The 14204-nt window shown below is 36.0% G+C and overlaps 1 protein-coding gene across 1 annotated transcript; it reads right to left on the reverse strand.

Moving 5' to 3' along the window:
- Positions 1-358: 358 nt before the first annotated feature.
- LOC123866176 (cubilin homolog) lies at positions 359-12051 on the reverse strand. Its single transcript, XM_045907571.1, has one exon. The coding sequence runs from the start codon at positions 11955-11957 to the stop codon at positions 696-698; it is 11262 nt and encodes a 3753-aa protein (XP_045763527.1). The 5' UTR covers positions 11958-12051; the 3' UTR covers positions 359-695.
- Positions 12052-14204: the final 2153 nt, after the last annotated feature.

The raw sequence follows: 14204 nt of genomic DNA on the forward strand, positions 1-14204 counted from the left end.
AAGAGCTGATAACTTTCAAACGGCTGAACCGATTTTCTTCGATTATAGCTAAGAACACTCTCAATCAAGCCATCTTTCAAACAAAAAAAACTAAATTTAAATCGGTTTATTCGTTTAGGAGCTACGATGCCACAGACAGATACACAGATACACACGTCAAACTTATAACACCCCTCTTTTTGGGTCGGGGGTTAAATAGAAAGAAACTCATAGTTTAGCCACATGAGTAGATACTCTGTGGTTTAGTTACTGTCTAGAATAAACTTAGATAGATAGGTACGTCTTTAACTTAACTGTACGTCTACAGATTTTTGGCAGTAAGTATGATTTATAAAGTAATAATACAACACACTTTGTTGCGCAACTTATTTTATTTTATAAAACTTAAAATAATAAAGTATTCTAAAGATACATAATATATTTTTCTTAATCAAAAAAATGGTTGAAATTATACATGACTAATATTAATTCATTTGAGTGTAAAGTAGCAGTAGGAAACTTGTATTAGCAGTAGCTACGAGATAACAATAATTTAGTGCAACGCGTATTTTTGCGTGTCGCCACTCAACTTTACAGATTTCAGTCTGCTCCTTATTGAGCCGTTATATTTATTTAAAATAATTCACAATATGACCCTAAAAGAATCAACACAAATATTAACATTATTTAATTAAATAATTGTGGGAGCCCTAAAACTAAAAGATACCGTAGAAATCAGCGACCCAACCTGTTCCACCATTATTTCTAGTAGTAGTAAATACTATTTTAACATAATTATCATCGCTCGTGTAATCAGCTGGAGTTTCAGAACAAAATGTTGAAATCGTATTACCCTTTCTATCAACTAAGCTTAAATAGTTTTTGTCACAAATTGTGCCCAAATCAAACACAGAAAATTTCAATAACAACCGTGTATTTGAAGGCGTTTCCAGTTCAAACTCGCAAGTTGATTGTTTTCGATATACACGAGGGTAAAGTGGACTTGTGACTCGTCCTAATTCACTATGTAATTTGCCTCCGCAACCTTGACCTTTATTTGTTGCGATGTAATTCAAATCAAAGGTAATCACATCCGATCCTTTCATACGATTATGGAACAATAAATAGTTTCCAGTTGAATATGTCTGCAGATATTCTGTATATTCGGTTGCTACCTTAGTTAAAAGAGGCGCTTTTGTATTATTGCCGTCAAATATCTCTAAGTATATTTTTTCATCCCAAAAGACAGGCGATATTGATATAAAATAAACAGAAATAGTATAATTTTGTGGGACCGTAATTAATGTGTAGCAATCTTCATAACCATTGTCCGCATTTGATCCGTAAGAAGATTGTATCCTGCCTTGCAGCTCGGTATAGTTCCTGCCACAGAAACCTACATAGACAACTTCAATTTCTACACCGAGATGTTTAACTGTGTTTTCCGCTGTAGTTTTTAAATTTATCATTACACTTTTAGAAACATAAAAGTCAAGTGATTTTTTTGAACCACACAATACGATATGTGTCGGGAAACGTACATTAGAGTCGTAATAATAGGCGTGGGTGAAAAAGTCATCGGCTTCGTTCAAAATAAATTCCTCTCCCAAGCTTGCGTTTTGTGTTTGCGAGTTACTGGTGATAATCAGTCTATCCCTATCACAGCTATTATTGTCATCAGTGCCGGCTTCCAAGTCCAAGTTATTCACTCTGACATGTATAGTGGAATAAGGTTCTGATTCTGAATCGAAAATATAACTGCAATGCAATCCTCGAGGAATAGAACCCGATTCGTATCCTGGAGATCGAATTCGCTGTACTGTTTTAGAGACCGTATAAACAGATTGACCACACGATGAAGGTTGAGTTGTTAAAACAGCTGTAAATCCAGAGCTCACAGATTCTCCGTCGGTCGAAAATCTGATACTCATTACATTACTAGAAGAAAATATTTCCGGCGGAAGAGTATGCCCGCAGTATGTACCAATGATTAAACTATTTGGATTAAAACCATCTTTTAATTCAAGCAAGTCGCAATCACATTTACTGAAACCTATAGCAGTTTGGTTAACGTTAACGCAGGAAGATACATGGAAAGATGAAAATTCTATTTTTATGACATGGTCAATGGGTGCTTTTATCTTCCAATGGCAGTCTAAGTAATTTTCGTACACCACGTTGCTTCCAATGAGTGGAGATCGTAAATTATATCTGGATATTGATTTTAAATCAACTTCGCCTCCACACCCAACTGATGCCGAGTATGAAAAAAATATTTGTGCTTGAAAACCTTTATAATTTAAATTGGCATCTGTAAAAAATTGTAAGATAACTTTGTTACTATTACTTTTAATAAATGTTGTAGTATTGATATGCCCGCATATCAAAGACAATCTTTTACTAGCTTCAATTACGGATCCCTGGTACACGGCTATGTAATCACTATAACAATCATAAGAACTTTCTAAATCTATATACGGAAATTTAATTACAACTACCTTATTTATTGGAGCTTCAATGAACCATGTACAGTTTGTGTCTTCAGGGTAAGTTTCTGATATTCCTGGCACATGTGAAGTGATAACTCTAGGTTCTGTTACTTGACCTCCACAGCTGTATAATGAATAAGCTAGCTTAAAGCCTTTCCTTTGAGTATATCGGTCTGTCTTAAAAGCAATTTCAACCTTTTCGTAGGCTTCTAATGGTGGTGGTATTTCTTTACCACAATATAATCCAGAAAAATACTTATAACTACTACGTTCTGTTAAAGTTATATTGTCATATTCACAATGAGGATAACTGCCTTCAAGTTCAAACTCTAAAAATTTTACCAAAATCTTTTCTGATGATGACGGAGATACTATTTCGTAATTACAGTCAAGCAAAGGGTAGTAAACGTTTGTGTAACCAGGACTATACAAATACTGCTCCTCAGTTTTCGCTTTTAGAGTTCCTCCACAAATAGGTACCCATTCTGCTTTAAAACCATCTAAGTTTATATCACCGTCTGTGCGAAACGTAATTTTCATTTGAGTAGATGTAGAATTGTATGCAGGTGGTAGATTGCGACCACATAGTCTCGCTATTTCTTCATATTTATTATCCTTCCAATCATAAATTATTAGAACATCTTTCGTGCAATTCAATTTTTCTTCTACCACGAAGCGGTCGATAAATTTGAGAGATATCCTGTAACCAATTTCTGCTTGAATTTCCCAGGAACATTCTTGATTACTTTCGTAATCTTTAGGATAATTAGGTGAAGTAAATATTCTTTCCTTTTTCGTAAGAATTCCTCCACACTGATAACTGACAACCTTAGTTAGAAGCTTAATATTAATTTTGTTTTGAGGCTTTGAATGATACTCTATATATGGATACATAAATGACGATACAAGAGCATGTTCTGGATTATTACTTTTGCAAAATTTACCAAAACTAGATGTTTCCCCCAATCCTGATTTTATTTCTATAAATTCGTCTAGACAATCTAAATTAAACGAACCTTCCAACTTGAACTCTACTCTAAATCCTTCAGGAGCTATAAGTACCCAAGCACAATTTATGGTATTATTATGAGTATCTGATAAATTAATAACGTTTGTAGCTTCATGCCCTATATGAATAACACCTCCACAAGGTTGTAATGTCCAAGTCAGATCGAAGGTAAATGGTTTTTCTTGAAATTGAATAGCTGTTAATTGCAAAGTAGAAGCCGGTATTCTATAACTAACCTCACTACTAGCACAGATATTGCGACCAAATAAAACGCCTGCTATACCTATATCTGATTTTATATAAAGTTTGGAATCAAGAAAACGACAGCTATTCTTAGCTAAAGAAGACACATTGACAGTCAGGTAAATTGTGTTATATATGTCATATACTAGACTGGGTGCTAAGGTATATTGCCACTCACACATATATGATGTTTGCAAATTTGGTGACATTAGTTCACCTTGGATCCCTTGTAAATTTCCACCACATAGCGCAGGTTCATCGGAACTAAATTTAGCTTTAAACTTATGTGTTGACTTTCCTTTTGATACCAGCCACACATAAAATGTTAACTTATTTTGACATGACTCGAAAACATTTGTTTGAGATAGATTATTATTATTATAAAATCTAACTACCCTTGAATTGAAAGATAAATCATTGAAAACATTTATATTTTGATTCTCTTCAAAATCGATTAACTCTAATCGTACTCGACGATTTATATTAGGTACTATAATGTTCCACTGACAAAACCGTAATGAAGTTTCTCCTGGATAACCTGGAGAAGTTAAATAGCCCTCAGAAGCTGTTATTGTACCACCACAAGAAGGTCTCGAAGAGTTAAATGTCAATCTAAATCCTCTACTTTCAGACACATGTGTCCATTCACTTGGTTCACCATAATGTAGTTTAATAATTACTCTATCTGTAAGGCTTTCAATTGTCTCTGTGAAATCGTTATACTCATCGTTACAGAATTCAACTAATTTTGCGTCAGTTATTGAGTTATTAGCGGGTATTCTTTCTTCAACTGTAATTTTTGTTTGACATGATATTTTAGTTTCAGGTAAATCCACTTCCTTAAAATGAAGTTGAATGACATGTCTTGGCAAAGATATTATTTCCCATTGGCACACAATCCCAGCATGAAGGACAAGCATATGAGGATATCCGGGTGATGACAGTTCACCAGACGCAGAAATGATTGTGCCTCCGCACACGTCTATGGACACATTAGCTCTAAATCCATCTCTAGGTTCTGAAATTTGTGTTGTATATTTTATAAACATAGTATTCCCGCTAGTTTTAATTGTACCGGGCCGTGGCCGCTCTTTACACAAAAGGCCTTTAAGTGGTGATAACCGAGAAGATCCATCTCTTATTTCAACGGATTCAGAGGAGCACTGGTCAGATGGTTCCAAATCAAATCTATCTAAGAAGTCGATTTTAATAATTTCACCTGGCGGGCCCCTAAATATCCAAACGCATTCAGTGTAAGGTATAGGTACGGAAGGATAGTTCGGAGAGGTAATAACTTCCCACTTGTGGTCAAAATCTAATGTTGATGTAACTCCGCATTCTATATTTTTTTCTTCATAACGTAACTTAAAATTTGGAATTGAATCTAAACTGACATAGCTAACAGATATAACGTTACTAGATGAGACCATTTCGCTCATATTTTCGTGTGAAAACCCACAATATTTTCCATTACCCAAGTATGGTGATTCAATACTTTCACCATTTCTTAAAATTATATAAGAAGTACAATCATTATTATTTGTAACGTTGAAATTTTCAAATATAATCTTAATATTACGTCCTGGACGTACTTTTATCGTCCAGTTGCATCTTAATTGAGGGAATATTGACTTAAGATTGTGTATACTATCTGCTTCTGTCAGTTCCAATACACCCGACTTTTCTTGGAGCAGTCCACCACAAGCAGCGGTTACGTGAGCTTTAAAACCTTTACGTGATATACTTGAATCAGATTTAAACGTTACTTTCATATATGTGGCAGAATCGAACGCAACTTTTTCTTTTTCTGAGAGGCATATTTGTTCTATCAAAGGAGACCACGTAACAAGATCCTTTGACGAATAAATTGAAATGTAATCTGCAAAACAGCTTGGGGTTTGTTCTAACGAGATATCATCAAAAATCAGTTTTACGTGATGACTCGTAGGAGCCTGAAATATCCATATGCAATTCAAATCTGGGACATAATAATTAGGATAATTAGGTGAAGTAAACGTTAAGTCGCTTCCTATTGACAAAAGTTCAGTTTTATTTGTTCCGCATTTGATTTCACTATTGGTCTCATCTTCTTTTCTGTCAGCCGCTGCCCATGTAAAATGAAATATTGACCCAATGTTCGTATCATCTAAGACAAGTTTTATGAAAACTACATTGGAAGCGCTTTGTATTATTTTACTTTCCTGGTGTAACAATCCACAAAGTTCTTCCAACAGTGGAGCATCTTCATCGTATCCATCGTAAACTAATAATTTGCTGTTACATGCATCTTGAATTTTATGTATTTCTAATTGATCAATATTTATAGAAATAGCATTTGAATCATCGATCAGTATTCGCCAACTGTATTCGCCGCTTCCTGAATATGGTACAGGATAAAGAGGTGAAGATATTTCACCGCTATGTAATCCTGTGATTTCATTACCATGAAGAAAGCCATAATGGATAAGAAATCCTAGCCCAATATTTCTATCATTACTATGAAATTTTATATACAGTTTTGTTCCAGTTGTTGTGTTCGTTGGAATTTCTTGGCCACAGTAAACACCTAATAGTTTGCCACCACCATTATTTTCTCTTACTTCTAAGTAATCTTCATTGCAACCTTCAGAGTAGTATAAATCAAATTTTTCAAATGTAATATATACTCTGTTTCCAGGTGATGTGCTTAAAATCCACTCACAGTTTGCGTTATTGGGGTATGACATTGGATAGTTTGGTGATCCGATAGTTCCTTCTTCCGAAATCAAATCTCCTCCACAAGCATTTGTTAAAGTTGTGTAGTGAGCTGAAAAATATCCATCTATAGTATCGGTGTAAGAACCAAGCTGAATTGTGAGGGCACTGCCTTGGCTTACAATTGTAGGAGGCACTTTTTTACCACAAAACTCGCCAACAAGTGGCGCTTTGTCATCGTTTCCATCATAAACTCTAAGGTAGGATGATGGACATTGTCGATTTGTTATAATGTCGGCGGTTTTCGGTAATGATATGTACCGTATAGTTAATTTTATTTTCTTACTCAGGTCTGGTGCCAATATGACCCACGTACAATTGTGGTTAGTATGGCTCAAAAATTTATCATTGGCAATTATTCCATCATTTATCGCCTCAATTGTTGCACCACAAATCATGCTAAAATTAGCTTTAAACCCTTTCGCAGTTCCAAACTCATCAGTTTTAAACTGCACGTTTATAGAAGAATTATTGGATATAATTTGAGATATATTTGTGTTCGGACATATAAGCCAAGTGTAATTATCATTAGAAGTCAGTATATCGGAGCCATCGTAAATTTTTATCAAATCACCGCAATCATCTTCACTCTCATAATAGGCTGATGCATAGGAATACAAATCAAAATCGATAAAGTTTAACTCAATTCTGTGATTTCTTGGTACCTTAATTGACCATAAGCAATCCATATTATTATCATAGTTCTTAGGATAATTAATTGAAGTAATTAACCCTGATTGAGATTCTATCATACCACCACATCCTTTTGTATGAGACGTAAAAGTAGATTTAAAATAAACATCCCGTAATGATGAGTGCTTTATTAATCTAACAAATAAAAAATTGGAACTGGCTTTAACAGTATTTTGTCCCTTGTGACAGATTTTCGTTAGTAACGGAAATGCACTACTTTGACCATTATAGATTTCAATAGCGTCTACTGTGCAATTTTGAGATTCAGACATAAATAATTCAGAAAACGTTATAGATACAGCTGTTCCTAATGGAGTTTCAATAATCCACTCACATTCTATTTCCCCAGCAGAATTTGAAAATCTTTCCATCTCTAAGTTGCCTTCACTTTTTATAATCATTCCACCACAACCATAATTTACCCATTCCAAACGAAACCCGGCCCTAGGAAAATAGCTTCCAGAAACAAATTTTATTTGTATAGAATTACTCATACTACTAATAGGTTTTGGTAATGAGTTTCCGCATAGCTTTTCAGAAAAGTTTATATCTGGGGTCTCTTTTGTTTGCAAATAATCCGTTTCACAACCACGATGATAATTTCTGTATGTTGGCGTAAATGAAGACGGCATGCTCCAAGGATGCCGCCTGGCCCAGGGACGATCAAATAAGGAATATGGACGGAAAGACATAAAGAGGTCAAAGTGTGTGAACGTTATATTAATTTTGTTCCCTTTAGGAACAGTAATTGTCCATAAACAATCAGAGTTTAGTGGATATTTCTCTGGAAAACCAGGACTTTCAATTACACCATAGGTTCCACTTATGTTATTATTACAAACAGTGTTATAACTGAGCAAAAATCCCTTGCTACTGATAAAAATGTCCGATCTAAATTTTATAAAAGCATAATTACTTGTAGTTTCAATGTTGTTTAATGTAGGGGTCATGAAACAATGTTTACCGTAGCTTGAGGCATGTTCATTTCGCCCGTCAAATATTTCAACATAGTCGTCTCTACAATCTTTCGTTTTTTCTAGATCTAATTCTGTGAAACTTATACGAATTTTTGAACCACTACTTGTAACAATGCGATAAAAGCATTCCGCATTGTCATTATACTCTTCTGGATAATTAGGCGATGATATAGATCCAGATACACTAGTAAGTGTTCCACCACAGCCACTTAAGGTACCATCCCACTCAATTTTAAAGCCTTTTCCACTTAAATAAAAATCAGAATGGAAATGGAGATACAAATTATTGGCTGTTGATACTACCCTTTTGGACTTGAAAAATCCGCAATATTTGCCTATTAATGAAGAATTTGAATTAGATCCATCTCTTATCTCTAGATAGTCTCCCAAATCACATTTATCACGAAGAGGTCTTTCAAGATCAAAATCAGTGATGTTAAGTGATATTTGGCGTCCGGTGGGAACCGATATAGTCCACGTACAATCACGATTCGGCTCGTAAACTTGGGGCCAATTCGGTGAAAATATATATCCATGAGATTTCACAAACATTCCACCGCAATGATTGTGCTCATCTAAAAATGAATATGATAATGAAAACCCAGCTAAACGAATACTCATATCTGATATAAATCTTATCGTGAGGCGATTAGATGAAGTAGTTAATGCTGGAGGTAAAGAGTCCCCACAATATTTTCCTAAAGAATAATCTTCATTATCGTCATCAGTTTCAATAATTTCTACATAATCACTATCACATGATCGCATGTTTTCAAGTTCAAATCTGTTCCATGTTAACTTAATATGCATTCCTTCAGGAGCAATAATATACCACGTGCAATTTTGGTTGTTAGAGTATAGTTGGTTGTCATCACCGGGGTGATTGATAAGACCAGAATTTTCCTTGTAAATACCTCCACATTCTGTGTTTAAAGTAGTATAATTCGCATAGAAGCCCCTACCATTAATGCTCATATCCGAATTAAACTTAATATACATATAATTATATGAAGATATTTGCGTAGGTGGAACAGCTTCTGTATTACCACAGTATTTGCCTAACAATGTTGAGTTGATAAAATGCCCATCTCTGATTTCAACATAATCATAAGTGCAGTTGTAGTATCTACTATCCTCAATATCAAAATCTTGAAATGTTAACTGTATAAATTTTCCTGGAGTGGTGCTAATAATATACTCACACATAGTATGTTTTGGATAAAACATTGGATAATTTGGAGATTTAATGACACCACTATCTCCTACTACTGTATGTAAGCAAACTGATTCATAAGTTATTTTAAAACCATCGGATCCCATGGTATGATCGCTATGGAACAAAATAAAGAGGCTATTGGTAGAAGAAGTGTACGCCTTAGGGTGAACGACACCACAAAATTTTCCTACAAGTCGTGAGTCAGATGTTGGACCATCATAAATTTTCAAAAAGTCGTATTTACACGTTAAGGATTTTTCTAAATTAAAAGATTTGAATTCAATATGTATTCTTGTATCTGGACGAGTTCTTATTTTGTATTCACAAATTAAATTATTTAAATAAACGCCGTTGTATGAAGGGGAGATAATTTCACCTTTATCAGAAGTGAAAAAGCCACCACAACCGGGAACTCCCTCAACTGGGGCAAAAGCGATTTGAAATCCTTTTCCGGAACCAAAGGCATCGGAATGGAAGTGTATAAGCACCTCAGAACTGGCTGACTGAATCGGTGCAGGTTGTGTTGTGTTACAATATTTATTTAGAAGTGGATCTGTTGTATGTTCGCCATCATAAATTGCTAAATAATCGAAACTACAATTAGCATGTTTTTCTATATCAAGTTCAAAAAAATGTAACTGTATTTTTTTACCAAAAGTGGTTTTCAAATGCCAGTAACAGTCTCGATTAGGAGGATATGTACTCGGTGAGCCAGGTGAACTAATGTGACCGTGCATTGTTGCATCTATTTCACCACCACACACAGGTAGTATGCTATTCCAGTGCAAAGCAAATCCATCTTTGGCTACCGAATGATCAGATCGGAACCAAAAATATAAATAGTTATGACTTGAAATAATATTCCCTCCATTTGGCAAATTGTTACCACAAAATCTACCGATCAGTTGACGTGCTGAATTTCTCCCGTCATGAATTTGTAAGAAATCAAATTTACACTCAGTCGAGTCATTTTCTAAATTGAATTTACTAAACGTAACGTTGATTACTTTATCTGGGGCGGTATGAATTACCCAAGCACAGCGTGAATTATGACCGTAAGTTGTGTTTGTAATAGGATATATAATACTTCCCTCTTCGGAGTCTAAAAATCCACCACATTGCTGAATTCGAACTTGGCAAAGATCCCCGGAATACAAAGCAGTACACTCACACCTGAACCCTCGCGTTGACCTTTCGTCAAGCCTGCAACTGCCCCCATTGCGGCATGGGTTGTTAGAACACATATTGTTATTGTCAGTGCAGTGAGAGCCACTGTAACCCGGAAAGCAAATGCACGTATAGCCTTCTCGTAGAGGATGGCAATGTCCGTGAACGCCGCAAGGATTGGATTCACAGCGCTGAGTATTGTTCCCTTCCGACGATACGTAGCACCCATGAAGTCCAATACCATCACCTTCCATTCCATAAGGACACAAACATTGCGATGTTCTTCTAAAGCCTCTATTTTCAATGCACTCAGCAGATGGGTGACATCCTCCGTGATTTATAGAGCATGAACCAGTCCAAATACATGTGATTCCATCGCCTTGATAATCCGGTGGACAGGGACCACATATACGAGAGCCTATTGTATTATGACATGACACCATAGGACTTGTGCTGCAACCACCGTTAGGAATAGTAAGACACTCATCAATATCATAGCAAGCAAAACCGTCTCCTTCATAGCCATGAGGGCATTCGCCGCATCGAAATGAACCAGGCACATTTATGCATTCTACTCTTGGATTCACAGAACAGCGTGAGCCTTGACCAGACAAGCATTCATTTACATCCGTCAAACAAGCGACGCTAGTGCCGTCAGTAGTCCAACCTTGATTACAAATGCATTTTACACCTGCTCCGCCATTTATTGGTATGCATATTCCGTGACCACACATTTCAAAGTCACCTCCTGAACAGTTCATAGCTGTTCTGGTACAGTCTAGCCCATACCAACCAGGTTTACAAATGCATTCATAGGAACCTGGTCTATTGATACAAGTTGCACCATTTTGACATCCTAAGTCAGTACCCGCATAGTTACGACATTCATTAACGTCTTCGTCACAGTTGGCTCCTTTCCAGTTTGCAGGGCATAAACAGTAGTACCCGTTAACTAAATTTAGACAAGTGCCTCCATTTTCACAGGGGTGTGATTGACATTCATCTTTTTTCCTGGCGTTTAGCAAAGTCTGGAGAGCTCGCACTCTATTGCTGAGATTATTTACTTTGCGGGTCAAAAATGAAATATTTAAATTTACATTGCTTGGGAAAGAGGTAGTTAATGTTTCTAAATTCTGTATTCTTCTAAATGCATCATTTAACTGGCCTCTGTCAGGTTGTACGTTATCATTGAAAATATTGGGTCCTCCATTATTTGAACTGTTATAAATACTTAAAAGATTTAAGTCACCATAGAATAGTTTCGAGTTAGGTCCATGAGGATTCAAATAAATATTTCTATCATATGCTGGTTGTAATATAAGATTACCGTCTACGGCGCTGATTTTGGGCCGGTTGACAAACACTTCACAATGAAAAACTTCTGAGAAACCAATTATTATCAAGAAATGGTATACGAGTAAATTGGACATGGTCCGTACGAGGGACGTCCAGCAGGAACTATAGACTGCACGCTACTAATTGTTATAATCTAAATATTTTTTATAAACGCAATTAATTATAGTGGGCGTATATTCACTGATCGTGTTGATTGAAAGTTACAAGAGCCATATGGATAAAGTTAAACTTGATAGCCTGATAGGTACCTAATATATAATAATAATTTCAGGCATAGATAATAATTACCTACTCTGATTCTGATATTATATCATATGTCCGACCGGCTGGTCTATGAAAGAATACCTACTTCATAAGATCGTGACTGCTACTAAGTATATGCCTTGATAACGATACAGTAAAGAATCGGATGTCAGGCTTTTTTAATAAAGAATCGAATTTCAGGCTAATCAATTTAAAAATAGGTGAATTATATTTAATAAATAGTCAAAATGGCAGCCTTCTCAGCCTCTAACGTGTTTCTGAGTGGACCATTTACTAACCCAGCTCCACTAAATAGTTACCTCCAGTAAAAAGACGCGCCAGGCACGCGCCACTCTGGCCCCACCCACTTTCTTTACAAGTCGTCACTTGTTAGTTGTTACAGCTATACAATTAATGCGCATCCGTAAAAGCTTCGCACTAATTAATGCGGATGCGGATGCGGATGCAGATGTCTAAATTGATGTAAACATTTCGTATTTGCGGATGTGGATGCGAATACCCGTAAAACCCCCCGTCTCGCCAACCGGCGGGCGCGAGTAATCGCCCGTCAAACACGCAGACTCGCTCATAGCCTAGCTCGTTCCTAGCTAATCGTCAGCGGTCGGTCATGTGCTTTAAATATTACGAGCTATTTCAGCTCTCAGCTGCATTGGTGCTACCTACGTCTCGTTCTAAAATTATTATGTATCCACAGTTCCATGGATGTATTTCATTTTAAACATAATGCTAGTTAAATACAAAAAGAAAATTAAAACAAAAATGAATAGCGTCTTGCGTAAAACGTAAACGTGAAGCGTTAACTTCCTTATTTATATTCAATGTAGGTACTCTTAGCCGGAATATAATACTCAGGTACCTATCTAATTTCAGTGGGTGGTAATGTGGCTATCGCGACAAAATTGCCAGGTGGTTTCAATGACACACAAGCGATATTAAATTTTATCAAATTACCTACCTCCCATTAAACCGCCCCGTATACATCGATGTATCACGATTCACGAGGTTTTGAAAATTTTGCCTCCGCCCTCCATCTACCTACTTGTTCTTATATTTTATTAGTTAGGTATTCTGTCTTGTACCTTCCTCAGGTACGAATACGATAAGGATCTTTTGGCACTTGAATAACATCGTATTCGTAGAATAGAATCCTCAATTTTAGAGAATATGTTGAAAATGTCAATATTGAAAACCGAGTAAGTTGTTATATTATTATAATTTGAACTGAATGAGAAATTGGGAAAGCCGCCCTTGTTTTCACAGCGAAAAAGAATAATAAAAACCAATGATAGGCCATGGACTTGCAATACCTACTTATCATGTTAACCTGCTCAAATACTATATTTACGTAGTGCTAAGTAAATATAAGATGCAGACATATTTATGCTGTATTATGCTGTATCTATTAATATAACAGTATATGGTGATTAATGTATATGGAATGGTCCGACATTTAAAAAAAAACAGTGAATTTCAGATTTTTTACTGTCCAAGTCATTGGCACCATATTTGCGAAGACGCAGATTTTGTTTATTTTCATTCATTTGATTTTCCTGAATGAATGAAATGAAAATCAAATGAAAATAAACAAAATCTGCGTCTTCTCATGCCAATATGGTGCCAATGACCACCCACAGACAGGGGAGCCAACATAACGCCATAGGTACTATTCGATGAAACGCACTATACATACAAGGGGGCAGCGTAATACTACCCCCCAGAGGGCGGATAATAGTAAGAAATGATTTAACAGTGGTGATGGGTAACTTCAGAAAGTTAACAAGCATTGTAAAGTCTTACAGTTCAATGGAAATAATGGGCGTATTACAAAAGATGAGATGTAAAAAGAATTTAAAATCATGTAAAATATTTAAGCATGTGGACTTTCTATAGATAGATCTGAGTTTCTAATAGAATATTTGTGGCGTCCATGGCAACGCGTCAGTGATGCCGCAACATGTGCCGCAACAGAGCCGCACATTAGAATATTATTGGTTTAGTTAGAAATGTAAGGAACTACTTCACTGGAACGCAGTGGGTGCAGTGACACTGATGCCTGA

This window comes from Maniola jurtina, chromosome 6 (genome assembly GCF_905333055.1).
Source record: "Maniola jurtina chromosome 6, ilManJurt1.1, whole genome shotgun sequence".
Taxonomy (NCBI): domain Eukaryota; kingdom Metazoa; phylum Arthropoda; class Insecta; order Lepidoptera; family Nymphalidae; genus Maniola; species Maniola jurtina.

Bases quoted from the DNA above. Each gene is read 5' to 3' on its own strand.
- LOC123866176 (XM_045907571.1), bottom strand. From the start codon at position 11,957: ATGTCCAATTTACTCGTATACCATTTCTTGATAATAATTGGTTTCTCA.